The sequence below is a fragment of the Hypanus sabinus genome, chromosome 6, assembly GCF_030144855.1.
Source record: "Hypanus sabinus isolate sHypSab1 chromosome 6, sHypSab1.hap1, whole genome shotgun sequence".
In the NCBI taxonomy this organism is placed as follows: domain Eukaryota; kingdom Metazoa; phylum Chordata; class Chondrichthyes; order Myliobatiformes; family Dasyatidae; genus Hypanus; species Hypanus sabinus.
In genome coordinates, this window is record NC_082711.1 from 108,609,509 (window position 1) to 108,632,895 (window position 23,387).

The window sequence follows — 23,387 nt, forward strand, 5'->3', positions numbered from 1 at the left end:
CCGATGACTCCGTTTCGCGCAGTCATGAAAGTGTCCCCGTTGTCTCCGTGCAGTACTGATCCTCCAAGGGAGGGGTCGCCACGGCGAAAGCCTTCCTTCAAATAAGGTACGTCACGGATATAGTCCCCCCCTTCAAGATCTACGATTGGCCAGGATTTTCATCGTCAGCATTTAATGGCTATTTTGGTTGTCACTCAAAGAGACAATCAGCGCGTCGCGATGTCACGGAAGGGAAGTGTTCCATGTTGGGATTAAGCGGTGATTGAAAAGAGGCGGGAGTGCGCGAGTTTGTTTCTTTATTTCCTAAGGTCCGTACAGCTGGGTGTGAATCGCAGAGCATGTCCCCCGAGATCGTGTTAAAGCGAAAGTTCACGAGAATCAGCTCCACACTTTGTGTGTGTGTTGGTGGGGGTTGTATGGGTGCCGTGCCCAGTTGAAGTGTGGTGTTTATTTGTGTTGTGCATGGTGGGGGATTTGTAGGGGCTATTCCCAGTAAAGGGAGGCGGTGGGTCATGGGTGCCATGCTCAGTAAGGGAGTTTCATAAAGTCAGCAAGGGTGGGGGGCGAGGAGGGCTCATGGGTGCTCTGCTTAATGATCGGGGTTTCTTGCCTGCTGTGCCCATTGCAGAGGAAGTTCATATGTGCACTGCACAATGGGTGTGGAGGGTTTGATCTTGAATCCTTGCCCCAGAGGGATGGGTTCATGGGTACTGTACCCAGTGGGGTAAGGCTCATGGGAGCCCTGTGTTTAGCTGGGATTCATCAGTATTGAAGAGGGGGCTTACCTGCTGTACTAGTAGAGACCCCGCGTTCATTCTGCCCTCACATGGGACCTCACGGTTTCTGTGTACTCACTGGCAGGCGGTTTGTGTATAATATCTAGTGGCAGATGGTTCACGGACACTGCGGGCATTGGTTGGACGCTAGTGTGTGGTTCTGCTCAACCACGGGAGGTTTGGAGCTCGTGGGGCCACTCAGGGGTGTATGGGTACTGTGCCCAGTGGATGGAGAGCAGGAGCAGTGCCCACTTGTTGGAGAACCGTGGGGTGTGTGTGCTAAATGTTGGGGAGTTGGAGACCATGGGCCGGGCAGATACAGGCCCATACGTGATAGGTGCTGTGTGATAGATTAGAATCAGGTTTATTGTCACTGACATTAGTTGTAAACTGTGCTGTTTTGTAGCAGCAGAACTGTCCAGGCAGAACACATTACCATAAGTTGCAAAAAAAGTAAATAGTGGGAAAGAGGAATAGAGAGGACTGTTCAGAAATCGGATGGCAGAGAGGATGAAGCTGTTCCTAAACATGGGTCGTGGGCTTTTGTGCCCACAATGGGGTGGCCTTCGAGCAATGTACATACTGGGGTGTAACTCGTAGATATTGCATGCCTACAGCTGAGGTGACTCGTGGACATTGTGAACTCCTGGTGGGATGTCTCTGCTGGGCACTCACTGATGGTCGAGGTCCATTGGATTAAGAGTGATTTCCTCGGATGTCTGGTGGGCATTGCGTGAAAGAGTGAACTGTTAAAGTTCTATGGAAAAATAGCTTTCATTAAAGCTCATGTCTTGTTTGCCTTGATTGCGTTGAGGCGTCTATAGTGTGGATGTGGAGGATGGTTGCTATGATGGGGAAGTCATAGACCAGAGAAAACAGCCTCAGAGTAGAGGGGGGTTTCTTTTAGAACCGAGATGAGGAGGAATTTCTTTAGCCAGAGAGTGGTGAATCTGTGGAATTCAATGCCTTGGGTGGCTATGGAGGCCGTCATTGGGTTTGTTTAAAGCAGAGATTGCTAGGTTGTTGATTAGTCAGGGCATGAAGGGCTACAGGGAGGAGGCAGGAGATTGGGCTGAGGGAAATGGATCAGTCATGATGAAATGGCTGAGCAGACTTGATGGGCCAAATGGCCTAATTCTGCTCCTATCTCCTATGGTCTTAATTCTACCAGATGTAATAGCTGCCCAAAGAGTAATTTGTTAATCCTCTGCTTTTACAGCACACTAGGAGTTACACTCCTGAGCTGGTAGTTCAGGAGACTGCAATGAATGGTACGCTAATCCCAAACACTCCTTTCGCCGTGGATTTCTGGCAGATTCGAAAATGCAGCCACATCCGTTTGTTCTTCCTTTCCCACCTGCATAGCGATCACACGTCAGGTCTCTCTTCTACCTGGAACAGATCCATATATTGTTCTCCCATTACTGCCAAGTTGTTGCAATGGAAATTTCAGGTGAGGATTTTACAGTGTATCATGTAAAATCTTTGCAAGTTTTCTCCTCTTTAAACTCAAATACTAAATTTGTTGACAATTGACTAGCCGTTCCATTGCGGAGGATCCCATCCAAGCCATAATCTAAATGACTTTTACTGAAGCCCATCAGCCCTACTGGGCCATAGGCCACTGACAGCAACTCCCCAGATTTCTCTGTCCTGGGCGGGCCAGTCTTTCACGTTCTCCCAGGTTTAGCCCATCTTCTCCTTCCTCTCCCAGGGATGAGATCTTTGGAGGTTCTGTTGGCATTTCTGTAGCTCTGGGTTGTTACGGGATGGGGTTGCTAACCCAGTACCCAACCCTCCTCCTTTCACCGGGTTGGGACCGTCCATAGTAAAATTCTAAATTGTGCGGGATTAGTTATGGACTGAAACAGACAATTCCTTTGTTGTTCTCAATATAGTTTAGAGAAGAATCCTCTGTCCAGCTTGTGTGTGCAAAATGGCTGAAACACAAATTTAAGAGAACCCATTTCCCTATTTGAAAACAACTGGTATCAGGTTGTGCAATTTTCTGTTTCTTATTCATTCTTAATTGCCCTGAGGTCATTGAAATCTAACCATGGAATTCAGCATTCCATCATGGTCCAATCCCTACCCCTTTCTAGTGCATCATTATTGTATACTTTCTTTTCTTGATGTTACCTTAATGAAAGTTTGAACATGAATTTTTGCACTTAATCACCAAACTTCTTTGCTCCTAAACACATCTTTCTCAAACACGAGATTCTGCAGATGCTGGAAATCCAGAGCAACACACACTGAGGAACTCAGTAGGTCAGGCAATATTGATGGAAAGGAATAAACAGTTGAGATTGTGGGCTGAGATCCTTATCAGATCTCAATGAAGGGTCTTGGCCTGAGGCATTGACTTTATTCCTTTCCACTGATCTTTCTCAACACTTTGAAATTTAGCATCATCAACTTTTTGCTTTTTATCTTCTCTTATTAACTCCTTATAGAACGTATTTGCCATTTCCTCGAAACAGCCTGAATTTTCTTCTTCCACTGCACTGTCTCAAATGATTCTGTGATCTCCAGGGTTCTGATAAACGGTGTTGCTTTTCTTCACAATTCAGGTTGGTGTTCTAAATATCTAATTCTTTCCTGACCATCACTGGTCTGAACTGTGAAAAGACTAAATTTTTTGACTATCTTTCTTCACTTTGCTTGCTGGGTATTGACTCTGTCAGTCACACTGCAGCCTTCAACAAAGTTTCTTCTCAGAATTCTATTGAGACTTACTTAGGGTTCCATTTATATTTGCCCCATCACGTGCCCTGGTCCCTGCTAAAACATAATAAGACTGAGCAGAGCTCATGTGCAATTTATGAAAGGAAAACCTTGTTTCATAATCTGTTGGTGATCTTTGAGAATGTGATTAGTAGAATAGTAATGGGAGAGTCAGTGAATTTAGTGTATTTGGATTTTTTTTTAGAAAGTGTTTGGAAAGATCTTGCATAGGAGAACATTGTATAGGATCTATACAACGTCTGCAGAGAGGCGTTGGCAGTGTTGGTACGCCAAGGAGGCATGCAGTTGTTACATACCACGTGGGTATCTTGTGACTGTCTTATGACCATGATGTAATTGAGTATCTGGTGAGCATGATGTAATGGTCTAGTGATGGTGGGGTGATGTAATTAATCTTAAGTCAAAGGTTATTGCCGGCAGTTTTGCTAAACACTGCCACTTGTGATTTGGTTACTACCTTTGCAATTCAGTCGGAAAGTGAAGAATTCATCGAAGTACGGGAACCCGAAGGATCGAGGAAAGTTGGTGTTGTCGGTGGTAAGACAGGATCGACGTTATTTAATCTTCAGTCAAGGAATTAGTAACCTGCATCCGATATAGCTCCTGCATTGTTGAAGCAGAAAGAGCTGGATGCAGCGTTTTGCCAAGGAGAGGTCAGTGCCTTTAAGCCGTTTTAATTTCCTTCGTCGTAGATCCTTCGGGCAAGGTATATTTCGGCGGGGATCGGCAGAAACATCACGTCTTCAAGGAATTCGTTACTTCAGGAAAGTCTCTCCTAATTGACTGTATAAATCATTTTTGGACTTTCGTATTTACCACTTTAAGAACTGTGTTCGCATTTATTGCTTTAAGAACTGTTTGTGTTGCTGTTTAGCAGTTAGCTTCTGGTTAAGTTAGTTGTTTGGTTACTTTTCATTTTTGTTGAGCAGTCTTTAAATAAATGTTTTATTTGTTTATAAAAAATCAGTCTCAATTCTATATTCATCGTTGCCCTATCGTAACACAGTCTAACAGTGAGTGTTTCATCTTCATTGCTTTTCTTGTGATTGCAATGCCCTTTTCAACAATGTTAATGTGGAATGCTGCGAGACATTCACTGACAGTGAGGGAACTTCGGAACGAAGACTCGGCCTCAAGCCGAGGAGTTGCCTATTTACAGCCGCCCAGGAGAGAGATGTTGGAGCCGGTATGCTCCACTGGAGGCAGTGTGGTGTGGCGTCCAACCCGGAGCTGGTGCTGCCCCCAGTGTTCACTCAGCAGAAGGCAAGCCATATTGTGTTCAACTGCAGACTGCTGTAACATTCGTATATTCAGGGCCCTGGACTTTTTTTGTGTGACTGTATTTTACTGATCATTTCTATGTGCTTGATGCATCTTTGCCGTCGGATGTTCCAAAGTTGTCTGAAGAGACAATGAAGTGTGATCTGCTGTTGACCTGTTGTGAGGGCTGGCAAATTGGAGCAGATCCAAGTTCCTCCTCAGACAGGAGTTTATATGTTTCATCACCAACCTCTCACAACACTTCATCACACTGAATGTAAGTACTACTGGATGATAGCCTTTGAGGTAGGTTATCACATTCTTCTCAGGCACCGGTATAAGGGAAGTCTGCTTGAAGCAGGTGAGATCCTCAGACTGCTGCCGCAGGAGGCTAAAGATCTCGATGAACACTCCAGCCAGTTGATCGTTACAGGTCTTCAGTACTCAGCCAGGTACCCTGTCCAGGCTGGATCCTTTCTGAGGGTTCACCCACCTGAGGGATGCTCTCACACTGGCCTCAGCCACTGAAATCAAAGGGTCATTGAGGGCTTTGGGAGTTCGTGAAGATGCCTTCATGTATTGATGGTCAATGTGAGCATAAAAGGCACTGAGCTCATCTGGGAGCAAAGTTTGTTTGTCAACTCCATCACTTGGCTTCACTTTGTAGGAGATGATAGCATTCAAACCCTGCCATCGCTGTGGAGTATCCTCAGTGATTCAAGTCTTTTCCCCAGGGGTTAGGTGTCCAAAACTAGATGGAAGAGGTTAGAGTTTTAAAGGTGATCTGATAGGTAACATCTTTAGACATTCGGGAATGAATACATAGAGGAAGTGGTTGGGATGAGTACCACTGCTACATTTAAGAGGCATTTTGATGGGTACCTGAGGTGAAGTGTTGGAGGGTTCTGGGCTAAATTTGAGCAACTGGGACTAGTCAGGAGAATGCCATGGTTGGCATGGACCCATTGGGCCAAAGGCAGAATAATAGTTCAGCACAGATTAGATGGGCTGAAAGGCCTGTTTCCCTGCTGTTGTCTCTATGACTCTGAATTTCAGGATTGATGCTTGGACCCCACTTTTCACAATCCCCTGCAATGGAAGGAAACAAATGGCACGTTTCCAATTTGCTTATGATATTAAGACAGGCGAGATTGTGAATATAACGAGGCTGCGAGTATGGATAAGCTGAGTGAATGGGTGAGGACACAGGTGGAGGATAATGTGGGTGAGGGGAAGGAATTGAGGTTGTCCACTTTGGTTCGCATAGCAAAAACATTTGTTAAATGCTGAGAGATTGGATAATGTTGAGTATCAAAGTGATTTGAAGAAGAATGAGAAGAGATCTTATTGAATGTATTTTTGAGAAAAGTATGAAAGGGTTTGGCAAGCTAGATCAGGGATGATGTTTTGTCAGGTTGAGGCATCTACCTGTAGTTTCAGAATAATGAGTAGACTGTTTAGGAGTGAGATGAGGAGACATTGCAGCTTCCTTCCTTGCCTCTCCTTCACATCTTCCTGAATTTGAATACTCTGTGATCTTCTCTGCTTGGTCAGTGAATGTTGCAATTTAAATCTTTATAATCCTGGAGCTTCCTCCAGAACTATCTCCATCGTAGCTATTTTCCCTCAAAAACCTACTAACAGATTTTCTTTTTAATTGAGCTCAGCTTACCTGTCTGATCCATATCATTCTTTAATCTGAAAGTTATATCAAAAAAAAACATTTCGCACAGGGGATCCCAACTAGGGGTCCCTAGGTTAATGGTAGGGGACCTTGGCATAGAAACCTCTGAGAACCCCTGGTCTAGAATGTTGTGTCATTATTTAAGGTTTTAAACTTAATTTAGTACTATATCTGATTTTATACTATGACAAAAATGTCACATTTGTTAATGTGTTTTCAATAAGTGATCTTGTTTTATTTTTACCAATAGGTGGAGGAAAGATTGATCCACCCACTTGAGATAGGGGAGAGTCACCTCTTATATCTTGATGAAGTTGGAAAAGAGACCATGACTGTGACATTGATTGACAGCAATCACTGTCCTGGCTCTGTCATGTTCCTGTTTGATGGCTACTTCGGCACCATTCTATACACAGGTATGCAGATAAGCTTACTTTCCTGCCAGTCCTGCTGCAGGACATTGACCCAAAACATCAACTATCCCTTTGGCTCCACAGGTGTTGCTTGACCTGGTATTCTTCAGCAGTTTTTGCTCTAGATCCCAGTATCTGCATTCTCACCCCCTTTAATATGACACACCAAATCATCAGTGGTACAGTGAATTTGTTTTAGAACTCACTCACATAATTAGTTAAATGTGGATCACCTCCACATCTTCAAGTGGAGAGTCAAGGTGTTTCAATTGATTGTAGTAAAAATACACCTGTATTTGGAAGGTCGCACTGCTGCTAAGTCGGTATCCTGGCAAAAATTACACCACAAAGACAAAAGAACACACCAGGCAACTCCGCTAAAAGGTTATTTTGAACGTTGGGAGATGGATACAAGAAAATTTCCCTGTCACTGAATATCCCTTGGAGTATGGCTGAGTCAATCATCAAGAAATCAAAAGATATGGCACAGCTGCAAATCTGCCTAGAGCAGACAGTGCTAAAAAAACTGAATGACCTCACAAGAAGGGGACTGGTGAGGGAGGCCACCAAGAGGCCTATGACATCTCTGGAGGAGTTTCAAACTTCAGTGGCTGAGATGGGAGAGACTGTGCATACAACTGTTGCCTGGGTGTTTCACCAGTCACAGCTTTATGGGAGAGTGGCAAAGAAAAAGCTGCTGGTGGAGGCCAAAAAAACATGTGAAATCTTGGCTAGAGTTTGCCAGAAGGCATGTGGGAGACTCTGTAGTCCAATAGAAGAAGGTTCTGTCGTCCAATGAAATCAAAATTGAGTTTCTTGTCCATCAAATTAAATGCTATGTTTGGTGTAAGCCAAACATCGCACATTATCAAAAAACCACAAAACGTACAAAAAAGTTGGATGAACTCAGCAGTTCGGGCAGCATCCGTTGAAAGGAGTAGTCAACGTTTTGGGTCGAGACCCTTCATCAGGACTACCATCCATACCATGAAGCATGGTGGTGGCTGCATCATGCTGTGGGGATGCGTCACTGCAGCAGGCCCTGGAAGGCTTGTGAAGATAGAGGGTAAAATGAATGCAGCAAAATACAGGGAAAACCTAATGTAGTCTGCAAGAGAACTGCAACTTGGGAGAAGATTTGTTTTCCAGGAAGACAATTACCCCAAGCGTAAAGCCAAAGCTACACAGGAATGGCTTAAAAGCAACAAACTTAATGCCTTTGAGTGGCCAAGTCAGAGTCCAGACCTCAATCCAATTGAGAATTTGTGGCTAGACTTGAAAAGGGCTGTTCACTCACGATCCCCATGCAATCTGATAGAGCTGGAACAGTTTTGTAAAGAAGAATGGGAAAAAATTGCAGTGTCCAGATGTGCAAAACTGATAGAGACCTATCCACACAGACTCAAGGCTGTGATTGCTGCCAAAGGTGCATCTCCTAAATACTGACTTGCAAGTGGTGAGTAATAGTGCAATCAATTATTTTGTGTTTAATAATTGTAATAAGTTCAGACCAGTTTGTAGAAATCAGCTTTCACTGACACGAATGAGCCTCTTTTTGTTGTCCAGTGTCAAAAAAGCCAGATTAAATCCAGTGTGTTTCAATGTTGTAAAACAATAAAACATGAAAACTTCCAAGGGGGATTAATACTTTTTATAGGTATTGTATATATGACAGAAAATGAACACTAAGAAAAAAATTGTCAAGAAGAACCCAGCTGGAGGACACTGCACATCTCAATAACAAATTGAGTCAAGGGCCCTTTAACTGAGGCTCATGCAGGTCATACCCTACAGCTCAGGCCCACTTTGCAGTCCTCGCATCACACATAGAATGCTTTCATGCAAGTGACAGCAAAATGTGCATGGAATGCCATTTGTCATCACCACACACCAGGCATATTTGCTGGAGAAAGACCAACTTAAGGAAGTTTGCAGTTAATGTACTAGTTAGAACATAAAACATAGAAAACCTACAGCACAATATAGGCCCTTTGGCCCACAATGCTGTTCCGGACATGTACTTTCGAAGTTACCTAGGAAGACCCATAGCTCTCTTTTTCTAAGCTCCATGTACCTATCCAGGAGTCTCTTAAAACACCCTATTGCATCTGCCTCCACCACCGCTGCTGGCAGCCTATTCCACGCATTCACCACTCTATACGTTTTAAAAAAAACACCACCACCACCACCACACACACAACAATAACTTGCCCCTGGCATCTCCTCTGTACCTACTTCCAAGCACCTTAAAACTTGCCTCCTCTTCTGGCAACCATTTCAGCCCTGGGGAAAAGCCTCTGACTATCCAGACGATCAATGCCTCTCATCATCTTATACACCTCTGTCAGGTCATCTCACATCCTCTGCCGCTCCATGGAGAAAAGGCCAAGTTCACTCAACCTGTTCTCATAAGGCATGCTCCCCAATCCAGGCAACATCTTTGTAAATCTCCTCTGCACCCTTTCTATTGTTTCCACATCCTTCCTGTAGTGAGGCGACCAGAACTGAGCACAGTACTCCAAGTGGGTCTGACCAGGGTCCTATATAGCTGTAACATTACCTCTCGGCTCTTAAACTCAATCCCATGATTGATGAAGGCCAATGCTCTGTATGCCTTCTTAACCACAGAGTCAACCTGCGCAGCAGCTTTGAGTGTCCAATGCACTCGGACCCCAAGATCCCTCTGATCCTCTGCACTGCCAAGAATCTTACCATTAATACTATATTCTGCCATCATATTTGACCTACCAAAATGAACCACCTCACACTTACCTGGGTTGAACTCCATCTGCCACTTGTCAGCCCAGTTTTTCATCCTGTCAGTGTCCTGCTGTAACCACTGACAGTCCTCTACACTATCCACAACACCTCCAACCTTTGTGTCATCAGCAAATTTACTAACCCATCCCTTCACTTCCTCATCCAGGTCATTTATCAAAGTCACCAAGAGTAGGGGTCCCAGAACAGATCCCTGAGGCACACCACTGTTCACTGACCTCCATGCAGAATATGACCTGTTATTGAGGTTGATGTACAAACATGCAGTATTTCTCACTTAATATCTTTCTCTTGTCACTATTATCACATATATGTCACTATTTTCTTGTGGGCATACTCTAAATTTATAGAATAATAGCCATACTAGAATCAATGAAAGACTGTCCAGTTAGGGTGTTCTACCAGAGAGCAGAGGACAACAAACTGTGCAAATACATAAAGAAGAAATAATAATACATAAATAAGCAAAAAATATTGAGAACGTGAGATGAAGAGTCCTTGAATATAAGTCCGTATGTAGTGGGAATATTTCAATGATGTGGCAAGTGAGATTGAGTGAAGTTAACTCCTTTGGTGCAAGAAATCCTGCAGAAGGAGTTGGGCTCAGAACATCAACTTTTTTTTCCATAGATGCTGCCTGGCCTGCTGAGTTCCTCTAGGATTTTGTGTATGTTACTTTGGTTCAAGCACTTAATGGTTGGGGGGCAGTAACTGTTTCTGAACCTGGTGGTGTGAGGCTTCTGTATCTCCTTCCTGATGGCAGTAGTGAGAAGAAAGTATGACCTGGGTGGTGGGGATCCCTGATGATGTATGCTGCTTTTCTGCAACAGTATTTTAGGTAGATGTGCTCAATGATTGGGAGTGCTTTAACCGTGATGTCACCATCCCTGATGCACTGATAGGCTTCCTAAAGCTAAGTGTCCAAATCTGGACACAAATTTCCAACTATGATATACTGAATAGTTTATAAATTTAATGGGACTTTTTAAATTATCCACTGAAAACTGTTAAGTTTAAAACAAAATGTGGGTAGAATTTAAAAGAAAAAGCATGAGGCTGTGAAAATCGGTTTAGGTAACAGTACTTTGATGAATTTTCTTTTAGCGGATTTCCGTTACACACCGACCATGTTCTGCAATTCTCCACTGAGCACAGAGAAAAGAATAGATGTTCTCTACCTGGACAATACAAACTGTGATCCTGAGTGTGTGGTGCCTTCCCGTGAAGAGGCTACTGAACAGATCAAAGAAATAATCAATGCTCACCCAGAACACAGTGTCGTAATAGGTAAGAAATGAAAACGTCTTTGTTTTCCTGATGCCTGCCTTCATTTTTATAAAGCAAAGCCCCATCCCTATTCATCAAAGGTCCTCGTTTTTAATCATGCATTTTGGCGTGTGAAGTGTTTATTTCCAAATTATGGATGCTACACAGCCAGACCAGTCTAATCTGTTGATTTTAACTTCATCCTGAGCCTTTTGGCACTGTCAAGGGGCCTGTTTTTTCAAAAATATTGCTAGAAGAATCCAGCACTTGGGTGGCTGTGACTACTTGTAGTCCAGGTATAAATATGAATCATCCCCTTTGCTTATGTAGCACCCGTGCCCCCCATTTACCCCGTTCACTTAGGGTGAACTGCTGCCGCCCTGCCAAGAGTGCAATACTTTGGTGTAAATACGGTGTAATGCCCCCCCAGTACACGCTCGCAACCCAAATGTCAGACAACACACCAAAGGCGAGTAAATAATTGCAACTTAGTTATTTCTTAGTGATGGGTTAGTAGAAACCGATAACCTAAAGGTGCCAAATCAGTAAGTTTATCAGTTTGTGCACATAATATTTTAATACATTGGAGCTCACGCCTCCGGTTCAAACCACAACGACCTTCTGAGACCTCGGTTACTGTCCGAACCGCCGACGCCCAGTATTCGCTGCCCTGGAACTGCTGTCCGCTCCTCACACGGCTGTCCACTTGCCTCCCAAAAAAGATCACAAACTCCCGCTCAGCTTACACATACAAGATAGCATAACAATTCTCCATTGGTTAGTTCCTCCCTTCTCTGCAGTTATAACCCAAACATTACAGACACAGAAACCCAATATAACATTAAATAACATTACAGAGAAGCCATTTCATTATAACAGTACATTTTGTTAGCCTGAAGAGTTAACACTACGGTTACTGGGACTGAGAGCCCTACACTTAGGGGAGAGGTAATGGGAGAACTTGAATGGGGGGTGGGAATGGGAATCACTTAGGTGCTTGATGAAAATTGATTTCTGAATGAAAGCATTGGTTTCTCTGTTGGTATTACCCTATCATTATGGAGGATATAATTCAGAATTGAAGCTTGGCAGCATTTGATGGGACTTGGATTTGGAAGTATAAAGTCATTCTAGTTTAGCATCGAGAAAGGAATGTAATGCTTGTTAACTTAACCTGTTTGAAAGGATGCCGAGACTGAAAATGAGCAGAGATGACAGATTACAACTTTACAAAGGAATCCTCATCAGTGCTACCCTCTAATTGTTCAATATTTTTTAATATAATATGAAGCAATAAGGAAAGTTCCTTCTGACCTTCAATAACTGTTACAAGGAATTACCTGTGCAGATTGCTGGGCGAGAAATGAAATGGTCTTGACCACTTTGCTACTGCAGTGAACAGCCAGTGAATATTGACCACCGGTGTGAGGAATGGAAAGTCATCGTTTCATTAACTTGCCTTCTCTCAATTCAAAGTTCAAAGTAAATTTATTATCAAAGCACATATATGTCACCATGTACAACCCTGAGATTCATTTTCTTGTGGGCCTCCACAGTAAGTACAAAGAAACACAACAGAGTGAATGAAAAACCACACACAACAGTCGGACAATCAACAATGTGCGAAAGACAACAAACTGCAAATACAAAATAAAAAGGAAATTAACAGTAATAAATCAGCAATAAATATCAAAAATTTGAGTTGTAGAATCCATAGTTTGTAGAATCATTTAAGTTATTGCCTTACAAAGGTAGACACATACTGAAAGGGCTTTATACAAACGAAAACATGTTATGTTAGGTTGTGATCCGCTCTCTGTAACGGTTTCATAGTTCCAGGAGTTGGGCTACTGTTGCTCCCAACAATTAATTTCCTCAATAGGAGAAAACTGACAATAATTTAGCAGTAATTTATTCTAAATTTATCGTACTGTGCTTTGGGAACATCTGGAAAAAGTCACTGAGTTGTATCAAGACTTTGTGCAGGTAGTTTTTGATTGTACATGGTGGCAGTTCTTCTGCTAATGCATCAAAACGCCTTTCAAGTCCCATGCCAATACATAAATATAGATTCTAGATGTTAAACAAAGGCCAAGTGAACACTGGGCATTCATACTGCCAAAAGCATGATCTGGTTCTTGTCATATTAAAGATGCAGCATTGGTATTTTCCAGATGTCCTCGAGTGTCTGTCAATCAATGCCATATTTGAAGAGTAATCGCAGTGACTACCCTTCAAAAATGGCATTGATTGAGTGGCACTCGAGGACATCTGGAAAATACCAATGGGTAATGAGTAATGATTGGGTAATGGTGCATCTTTAATGTGACAAGAACCAGATCATGCTTTTGGCTGCAGGAAGCGATCTGGGAATTGTCACAAGGCAGTATCTAGAGACAGTGATTGGACAATTGTCACGTTGCTGCTTGCAACTACTGCATTCCCTTCTTTTAACAGTCATTACTCTTCAAAAATGGTGTTGATTGAGAGGCAGTTGAGGACATCTGGAAAATACCAATGATGCTATTTTATAGCATAGCTCATTGTACTCGAGTTTTATTTTCTTTCTTCCTTTTGTTGCTTTTATCTTCTGAAACTGTAAAAAAAATGTTTGTGTAGATCGGGGGTCGGCAACCCGCGGCTCCGGAGCCACATGTGGCTCTTTTACGTCTGTGCTGCGGCTCCCTGTTGCTTTGGGAAATAATTGGTTGTGGCGACCCTTTTCCTGGCACATCCGAACCTGCTCACAATTAGATAGCCTAAGGGGGTTTGCGAGCACAGAGCTTTGGAGCCTCTGCGCCATGGGGGGCAGGTTGAGGGAGGCTTAAAAGTGAGGCTGAAGATTTCGAATAAAGTTTTTTCCTTCGACTGCAGTTACCGACTCCGTGTCGTAATTTTAGCGCTGCGTGCAGCACACTGCTACATGGTCAGTATTTAATTAAAATGTATTTTATGTTAGTTTGTTAGTTTTTGAAATGTAAATCTAAATTTGAAGATTATGGTGATCTTGTACAATCTAAATAAGACGTTGTGGCGACCCATTTCCTGACACATCCGAACCGGCTCACAATTAGCCAGCGTTCAGGCTAAGGGAGATAGCCTACGGGGGTTTGTGAGTACGTGTCTTTTGCAGCATCCGCGCCCTTGGGGGGCGGTTTGAGGGAGGCTTAAAAGCAAGGCTGTTTAGTTCGAATAAAGCTATCTTTGACTGCAGTTTACTGACTGCGTGTAGCACACCGCTACAACGTGTTTTTATCGCTGGCTGTCCAGAGGGGAGGTGCTGAAACGCTTTGTCGCGTGTCTGGAAGAAGTGAAAACTTTCCTGGGCAGCAAAGGGCTCAACTTTCCTGAGCTGGAACAGTCAGAGTGGCTGGAAAAGCTACACTTCATGGTAGACATGACAGCGCACCTGAACACGCTGAACACAGCTCTTCAACGGGGTAAGGACGTACAGCCCTGCACATGTTGGAGGATGTTTTGGCATTCCAGCGCAAGTTGACGTTGCTTGCCAGAGGTTTACAGAAAGGCACTTTGTCTCACTTCCCCAATTTGAGAGAGTTCAAACAAGGTCACGACATGATAAATTCGGAGTATTTACATTCTGCAATCTTCGCATTGCAAACATCGTTTGGGAAACGCTTCTGTGAGTTCAGAGAGGAAAAAAACACATTATCCTTCCCGGTCACTCCCCTAAGCATCGATCCATCCCTACTGAATTGTCAGGTGTGAGTCAACCTGAACAAGTATGATAAATATTTTAATTGCCTATTATTTTACGTATATTCATATGTTTTCATTGTTCAGTGAAATAGTCCTTTTATTTTTCAGGTTGACAGCTGGCTGACGTTATTTTTGGTTTGCTGCTGGCGGCAAATTTAAGTTTGGCGTTTTTCATAAATACAAGAAGGACTCAAATAGACGTTGAGTATTTTACTTAAAAGTAACCTTCAACCCAACGTCTTTTTTTCGGAGTTCAAAATGTTTTTGTTGCATGCAGAAATGTAATTTCGTTTTCTCTGCAGGAGTTCATCAATTTCATAAATGCAACACATTATAGTTTGTTTATACATAGCATAAAGGCAAAACAAAACGTTGTATGCAGTGTTATTTCATTTTAAATGTCAAACGGGTTTTGCGGCTCCCAGTGTTTTCTTTTCTGTGGGAAACGGGTCCAAGTGACTCTTTCAGTGGTAAAGGTTGCTGACCCCTGGTGTAGATTATGCCTGAGCTGTTTCTTCCTATAATTACAGGTCTATATAACTTGGGCAAAGAATCCTTGTTAATAGAGCTGGCTCTGGCATTCAAAACCTGGATTGTGGTGAGTCCTCGCAGACTTCAGATGTTTCAGCTGCTGAGACTGAGCAACGTGTTCACTTCAGAGATCGGGGCTGGAAGAATCCGTGTGGTCGATCAGAACGAAATTAACCGACTTAATATGGTTCGGTGGAATCAAACGTGCCCTACGATCGCTATTATCCCAACAAGCCGTAGAATAAAACTCGCACACAAAGACATTCACGTAATTCCCTATTCGGATCATTCCTCCTTTCAGGAACTGCAGGAATTTGTGGCCAGGCTGAAGCCCTGTTCCATTAAGCCTATAGTGAAAGGAAAGGCATGCCACGCCTACTTCTCCCAGTGTCTTAGTACAAGTGATGAATTGAAGCCAATCCAAGTTCCAGAAACAGTAGAAAGATGCATGAAGAAGAATTCGAAACATAATGAGGTGCTGCCTCATTGGTTTTTAAAATCAAGACCTCTGGATGTTCCTCGGGGTGTAGTGTTTGAATCACTAGAGAAAGGACTGCATGACCGCGATGGAGCTGATGATCTCTGTACAGAGGAGCAGAGTTGGTGCTACGCTAGTCTGAAATCTTTTGATGCTGTTGTTGAACAATATTTTAAGAGGAGGAATAAGCGAAAGGTAAGAAACATGTTGGATTAGATGAGAACAGCTGCATTGCAAAGACAACAGATTTGAAATGTTTATTTTACCAGCAATCACTTTATGAAGGTGCAATTATTTCTCATTCTCTTAAACCCTATGAATTTTGGGGAATATTCCAAGTCCGTGTTAAATATAACTGGTTAAAGTTTTAGAAATGTATCAGCAGTAGCGGTCCTGTTCTTGAAAGCTGGCAAAGTGGCAAGAAAGTTTGAATCTTTCCACTCGTTTTTTTTAATGTATTGGTTAACCTAATTCATTCTCAGTTTTAACAGTGTGCCTTCTATTGTCCAATTTCATTTTATCCGTTGGTATAATTTCTCAAGGTAGAGATATATTTAAAGGTATAAATATGGGCAATGAAGCCTAAGGTGTTGCACCTATGTCATCATTCCAAAGTTCAAAGTAAATTTATTATCAAAGTACATATGTCAAAATATACTACCCTGATTCATTTTCTTGCAGGCATACCCAATCTATAATAGAACAATAACCATACCAAAATCAATAGTGACTGCACCAACTTGTGCTTTCAACCAGTGTGCAAAAAATACAAACTGTTTAAATACAAAATAAAAGTAATATTAATAAATGAACAAGCAATAACTATTGAGAACAGGTGATGAAGAAGCCCTGATGGAGTGAAGTCATCTCCTCTGGTTTCCCTTAGAGTACCCACACATGCCATGTACATTGGAGAACCAGCATAAAGTTTCTCATTACCAATTGTCTGGCCAGGTGATTTTAAACAACATTCAAAGGAGTTGCTGCTGTAGTGTGGTTCACTGATCTTTACCTAGCGAGGCCAGGGGGCATCTCTCAGACACTTTGTTATACCTGTCCCTTGAAGAGGACCCCACTCTCACCCATCAGAAAACGGTCTCTGACACCGCTTCTGACCTCCGACTCTGGAGAACTCTCATCAACTCTCACCAAACTTGTAATTCCCTTATCTTGTACTGCTCGCTCCAATCCTCCGGAATGCATTGATGATGCAAAGATCATTGCCAGAGTCTTAGCAAGCTCCTCCCTCACCTCCCACAGTAGCTTGGGGTACATTTTGTCCGGTCCCGGCAACTTATCCAACTTGATGCTTTTCAAAAGCTCCAGCACATCCTCTTTCTTAACACTACGTGCTCAATCTTTTCAGTCTGCTGCAAGTCATCACCACAATCACTTAGATCCTTTTCCATAGTGAATATGAAGTAATGTATTCATTAAGTACCTCTGCTACTTCCTCCGGTTTCATACACTATCAGACTTGATAGGTCCTATTCTTTCATGTCTTATCCTCTTGCTCTTCACATACTTGTAGAATGCCTTGGGATTTTCCTTAATTCTGCCCGCCAAGACCTTCTCATGACCCCTTCTGGCTCTCCTAATTTCCTTCTTAAGCTCCTTCCTGGTAGCCTTATAATTTTCTAAATCTCTAACATTACCTAGCTCTCTGAACCTTTTGTAAGCTTTACTTCTTGACTAGATTTATTACAGCCTTTGTACAGCATTGTTCCTGCACTCTACCATAACTTCCCTGTCTCATTGGAACGTACCTATACAGAACTCCACACAAATATCCCCTGAACATTTGCCTCATTTCTTCCATATTTTTACCTGAGAACATTTGTTTTCCATTTAAGCCTCCAATTTTCTGCCTGATAGCCTCATAATTCCCTTTACTCCCAATTAAATGCTTTTCTAACTTGTCTGTTCCTATGTCTCTCCAATGCTATTGTAAAGGAAATATAATTATGATCACTATCTCCAAAATGCTCTCCCACTGAGAGATCTGACACCTGACCAGGTTCATTTCCCAATACCAAATCCAGTACAATACAGCCTCTCCTCTTGTGGGCTTGTCTACGTACTGTGTCAAGAAACCTTCCTGAACACACCTAACAAACTCCACCCCATCTAAACCCCTCACTCTATGGAGATGCCAATCGATATTTGGGAAATTAAAATCTCCCATCACGCCAACTCTCATTATTTCACCTTTCCAGGATCTGTTTCCCTATCTGCTCCTTGATATCCCTATTACTATTTGGCAGCCTATAAAAACACCCAATAAATTATTGACCTCTTCCTGTTCCCTAATCTCCACCCATAGAGACTCTGTAGACAACCCCTCCATGGTGTCCACGTTTTCTGCAGCTGTGACACCATCTCAGATCAACAGAGCCACGCTCTCACCTCTTTTGCCTCCCAACGTCCTTTTTGATACATCTAAAAACCCAGCACTTGAAGTAACCAGTCCTGTCCCTGAGCCGTCCAAGTACCGACCCATGCTCTACACTGATCCACTTTGTTCACAACACTCCTTGCATTAAAATAGAAACTTCTCAAGCCTTCAGTCTGAACACGTCCCTTCTCTATCACCTGCCTATTCTCCCTCTCGCACTGTCTACAAGCTTTCTCTATTTGTGAGCTAACTTCCTCTTCCCCAGTCTCTTCAGTTCGGTTCTCACTCCCCGACAATTCTAGTTTAAACTCTCACAAATAGCCTAAGCAAACCTCCCCACCAGCATTTTGGTTCCCCTGGGATTCAAGTGCAACCTGTCCTTTTTGTACAGGTCACACCTACCTGCCCCAAAAGAGGTCCCAATGATCCAGAAATCTGAATTCCTGTCCCCTGCTCCAATCCCTCAGTCATGCATTTATCCTCTAGCTCATCCTGTTCCTATTCTCACTGTTGCATGGCACAGGCAGTAATCCTGAGATTACTACCTTTATGGTCCTGCTTCTCAACTTCCTTCCCAACTCCCTGTAGTCTTTTTTCAGGACCTCTTCCCTTTTTCTATCTATGTCATTGGTACCAATCTGCACCACGACCTCTGGCTGTTCTCCCTCCTACCGCAGGATATCTTGGACATGATCTAAATGTCACACACCTGGGAGGCAAATTACCATTCGAGTTTCTTTCCTGCGTCCACAGAATCGCCTATCACTGCTGCCTTCCTCTTCCCTTCCCTACCCTTCTGAGCCACAGGGCTAGACTCTATGCCAGAGGCACGGACACTGTGACTTCCCCCAGGTAAGCTTTTTTCTCCCCCCCCCGAACTCCCCAACAGTAGTACTTATTGTCAAGGTGTACAGCCACAGGGGTACGCTCTAGTACCTGACTCTTTCCCTTCCCCCTCCTGACTGTGACCCACTTGTCTGTCTCCCGTGGCCCTGGTGTGACCACCTGCCTGTAACTCCGCTCTATCACCTCCTCACTCTCCCTTCTTGCTTCAAACCCATGGATTTCCATAGCTGCTGCCTGGCCTGCTGAGTTCCTCTAATTTTTTTGTGTGTTGCTTTGGATTTCCAGCGTCTGCAGAATTTCTCGTGTTTAACATTTTTAGAAAATGCTGAATGTTGATTTAGCCCCTGTAACCCTCTCACTGGGCTCGTATAGAAACTTGACTCATTAACCAGCTTTGTTAACAGACACGTGAGTCAGCGGGGAGAAGGCCCCCTTTCATAAACAATGTACATCTACCGTCAGCATGACTTCAGTCAACCAAACAGGAACATCGTGATGTTCCAATTAAAGAACCCTCGATTTGTGCAAATGCTGTGTGAAGACTGCCCATACATAATTGTCAGTAGCCCAGAAATGACAGATTGTACACCACATAAAATTATAAAAAATGTATATTTCCAAATTTCAGCTTTATAAAAGTCATTAAAAGAAAATGAAAAAAATAAAAGGGCCCATTACAATTAAACCAGTCTAAATGTGCACATGACCGTTGGAGCTCATCTCTTCCAAAGCTGGGCATAATCATTCTGGTGCCGAACCCAGGGACTGCGTGAAGGCACCTGCCACAGTCTGAAGTCCATGAGAACAATCAATCTCTCTCTTCGCACTCGCACTCCCTGACACTTTCACTCTCACTCTGTCACTCTCACTCTTGTATTGGTCCTCTTGGAGCCATTCAACTGCACAAAGCTCTTGGAACGGGGTCTCTCCTTCCCACAGCATTTTGCAACGTCTTCCCTTCTATCGCACTCCGCTGCTCCTGCCAAAAAGACCCCAAACCAGACCACTGACAGACACAAATCTCTCTCCATCCTCCTGCTCCAGAACGTTCTCCAAATCCCATCATCCTGATGGGCTGACACAACATTCCTAAGTTATAACAGCAGGGCTTCTTATGCAGTGGAATCTTAACCAGCGTTTTACAATTTAAACTGGGTTTCTTTACTCTTGCTACCACTTTCAAGCAAATTGAGTTTTCAAATCGTTACCCAAAAATGTTGAAAATCAGAAAAATACTGCAGATGCTGGATATCTGAAATAAAAACAGAAAATGCTGGAAATAGCAGGTCAGGCAGCATCTGTGGAACAAGAAACAATTTGTTTTAGGTCAAACTCCCTTGATTAAAATTGGAAAGGTGAGTTGCTTTTAAATTACAAAGAGTTAGGAGAAAGTGTGGTTGAACAGCCACATGGAAACTGTCAGTAGACGTAAAGAAGGTCAGTGAACAGGTCGACTGAGTGTCCGTCCATCTCTTACCCGGTCGACCCCGGGAGCTCTGTCTGACTGACTCAGACAGCCTATAGTGGCGACGCCCGATGTGTCCACTACATGTCCGTCAAGAGAGCCGCAAATACCCGAACCAGAACCCTACACTGGGGATCTGGGGAAGTGCTGGGCTTTTCTTCTGCAATGCTCCTTGGTATTCGAGCAGCAGCCATCCACATACACCACTGACCGAGCAAAAATAGCTTATGGGGTTGTTGCGGGGAAATGCCTTAGCTTGGGCCACCGCAATTTGGGACAATCATCCAGAGACCTGCTCTTCCTTCCCCACCTTCATTTCAGAGTTAAGGAAGATTTTTGACCATCCCATTATTACTTCTATTACATGTTCCAACCAAAGTCACATCCACCACTTCTGCTGAAAGCCTGCACCACCTTCTGAGAGAAGTTGTTCCCCTTAAATTTTTCATCTTTCATCTTAACTGATGAGCTCTGGTTCTAGTCTCATCCAGACTCAGTGGAGAAAGCCTGCTTGCATTTACCCTATCTATAACCCTCAGAATTGACTACCCCTCTATAAAACCTCCCCTGATTTTCCTGTGTTACAAAGAATAAGGTACCAACCTAGTCAAGCTTGCCCGATAACTCTGAATCTCAAGCTTTGGCAATATCTTTGTAATCTTTCTCTCTACTTTTTCAATGTTATTGATATCTTTCCTGTAGGTAGGAGACCACAACTACACACAATACTCCAAATCTGGCCTCAACAACATCCTATACAACTTTGTCATAACATTTCAACTCCTGTGCTCAATACTCCAATTTATGAAGGCTAATGTGCCGAAGCTCTCTTTATAACCCTATTTACCTGTGATGCCACTTGCAAGGAATTATGGATCTGTATTCCCAGATCCCTTTGATCTACCGCTCACCTCAGTGACCTATGGCTCACTGTGTAACACCTACCTGGGTTGTTCTTCCAAAGTGTAACATCTCACACTTGCCTGCATTAAACTTCTTTTGCCATTTCTCAGCCTATTTTTCCAGCTGGTCCAGATCCTGCTGCAAGCTTCCTTGCTGTACACTATATCTTGGCATCATCTGCAAATTTGCTGATCCAATTGACCAATTATCCAAATCATTAATATAGGTGACAAACAACAAAGGATCCGGCACCGATCCCTGTGGCACTCCGCCAGTCGCAGGCCTCCACTCAGAGAAGCAACCATCTACTGCCACACTCTGCTTTCTTCCACAAAGCCAACGTTGAATTTTCTACTTCATGCCAAGAAACTGAGCCCTCTTGTTCAGCCTCCCATGTAGACAAAATGTGCACTGTATGTCCTTCATCATCTTTCCAGGTAACCTCCTCGAATGGAATATCTTCCAATAATTTATCTACAACCGACTCCAACCTCACTGCCTAAATTTTCCCAGCTTACATTTAGAACTTAAACAACATTAAGCATTTTACAGTCACCCGTCACCTCACCTGTGGTAAGGAGATTTAAAATACCTCTTCCAGGGCCCTGCGCTAGCTTCCCACAAAGTTTGCTTTTAAATATAAATAAAAAACTTTATGTGGTCGTGCAATACAATGTAGATATTTAATGGAAGCATTTTGAAGCTGGTACTTGCTTTTTATCACTACGATTCACCACTAGGTAGATTTTTCTTTCATCTTCCTTTCCAAATGCATTCCAAAATGACCACCCCCCCTGCAAATCTTTGTCTATGTTTTTTGCTGTGCACCAACTACCCTTCTCATGGCATTTCCTCATTCCACACACGACCCTTTCAGGTGAAGCAGGCACTTGATAACCAATTGCCACAGCACAGGATAGCTTATACAATGCTTTGAAGTCTTGTTTTGCTCATTGCTGAGACAGGCTGCCCAGTCTGGTCACTGTTGCTGTGGCTCTAGGCTTCCAACTGGAAGGGGAAGCACAACTTCCCTTGTCTACTTTAGTCTTGTCTACTGCTGGCAGAACCACTTTGCTTTTAGGAAAGTGGCTGCTGAAATCACAAGACTGAAGCAGTTTTTTCTCTCTGGCTTGTCATGCCACAATAAAATATTAACCCTCACAATGACACAAAGAGAAACACAGGAGTTGGATTTGTTGGACCCAGGATAGATGCTCTGAGATGCTGACACCCAGGAGTTTGAAGCTTTTCCATCTTTCCACTGCTGGTCCCTTACTGAGGAGTGGTGTACGTTCTGACTTCCCTTTCCTGAAGTTCACAATCCAGAGGGAGCTGACAGAGCAAGTGTTGCTGGTCAGGATGAACACGGATGCCAAAGGCTCATTTCAGTGTAGAATAACCCCAAGAAACTGAAGGAACAGTTGATTCCCAATCTCAATCAGGAAGAATCACATCCTCGCCCATTTCCCAGCGGCTTCAACCACAGCCTGGAATATCTCTAGGTGTAGCCTCTTCTACTTTATCCTGTACTCCCAAAAGTGCTCAGCCACATAAAACACCCTTTCAGATTTGGTGCATCTCCCCCTCCCCTTCAGCCTCCCTCCTCCTCTCCCCTTCTTCCCTCTCCTTTTCTCCATTCCCCCTCCCCTACTCCCTCTGTGCCTCTCTTCTCTGTCAATCCCCCTCCTTCTACACTACTCTCGCTCCCCTCTATCCCCCTCTTTCCCTCTCCCTCTCTCCTACTTTTGCCCTCACTCTTCCCCTTCCCTTTTTCTCCCCTTCAGTTCACCATCTTCCTGCTTCTATTCCCATCTCCCTTTTCCCCTCTCTCTGCCTCACCTCCACTAACCCCTCTCCCTCTCCTCCTTTTCCCCTACCTTATCCTCTCTCCCTCTCCCCTCCTTTACCCCTCTCTCCTGCTCTCACCCTTTCTCTTCCTTTTGCACTATCCCCCTCTCTCCCTCAATGCACTCTTTCTCTTTCTCCCTTTTCCTCTTACTTGATCCCACTCCCCTTTCCCTCTTCCTCTTACTTGATCCCACTCCCCTCTCCCTCTTCCTCTTACTTGATCCCACTCACCTCTCCCTCTTCCTCTTACTTGATCCCACTCCCCTCTCCCTCTTC

General features: G+C 43.5%; 1 protein-coding gene across 3 annotated transcripts in view; it reads left to right on the forward strand.

The window, feature by feature from the left end:
• Nucleotides 1-208: 208 nt before the first annotated feature.
• The window catches only part of LOC132395740 (5' exonuclease Apollo-like), a 41,383-nt gene continuing 18,204 nt past the window's right edge, over nucleotides 209-23,387 (forward strand). For 2 of the 3 annotated variants that reach the window (XM_059972710.1, XM_059972707.1), the window contains exons 1-5: nucleotides 209-308; nucleotides 1,996-2,229; nucleotides 6,719-6,884; nucleotides 10,764-10,946; nucleotides 15,176-15,849. In XM_059972710.1, coding sequence (XP_059828693.1) covers nucleotides 2,041-2,229; nucleotides 6,719-6,884; nucleotides 10,764-10,946; nucleotides 15,176-15,849 — 1,212 coding nt within the window. In that variant the 5' untranslated portion in view covers nucleotides 209-308; nucleotides 1,996-2,040. Of the gene's footprint in view, nucleotides 309-1,995; nucleotides 2,230-6,718; nucleotides 6,885-10,763; nucleotides 10,947-15,175; nucleotides 15,850-21,489; nucleotides 23,334-23,387 lie in introns of those variants that run through there. The other variant, XM_059972708.1, reaches the window with a different exon arrangement.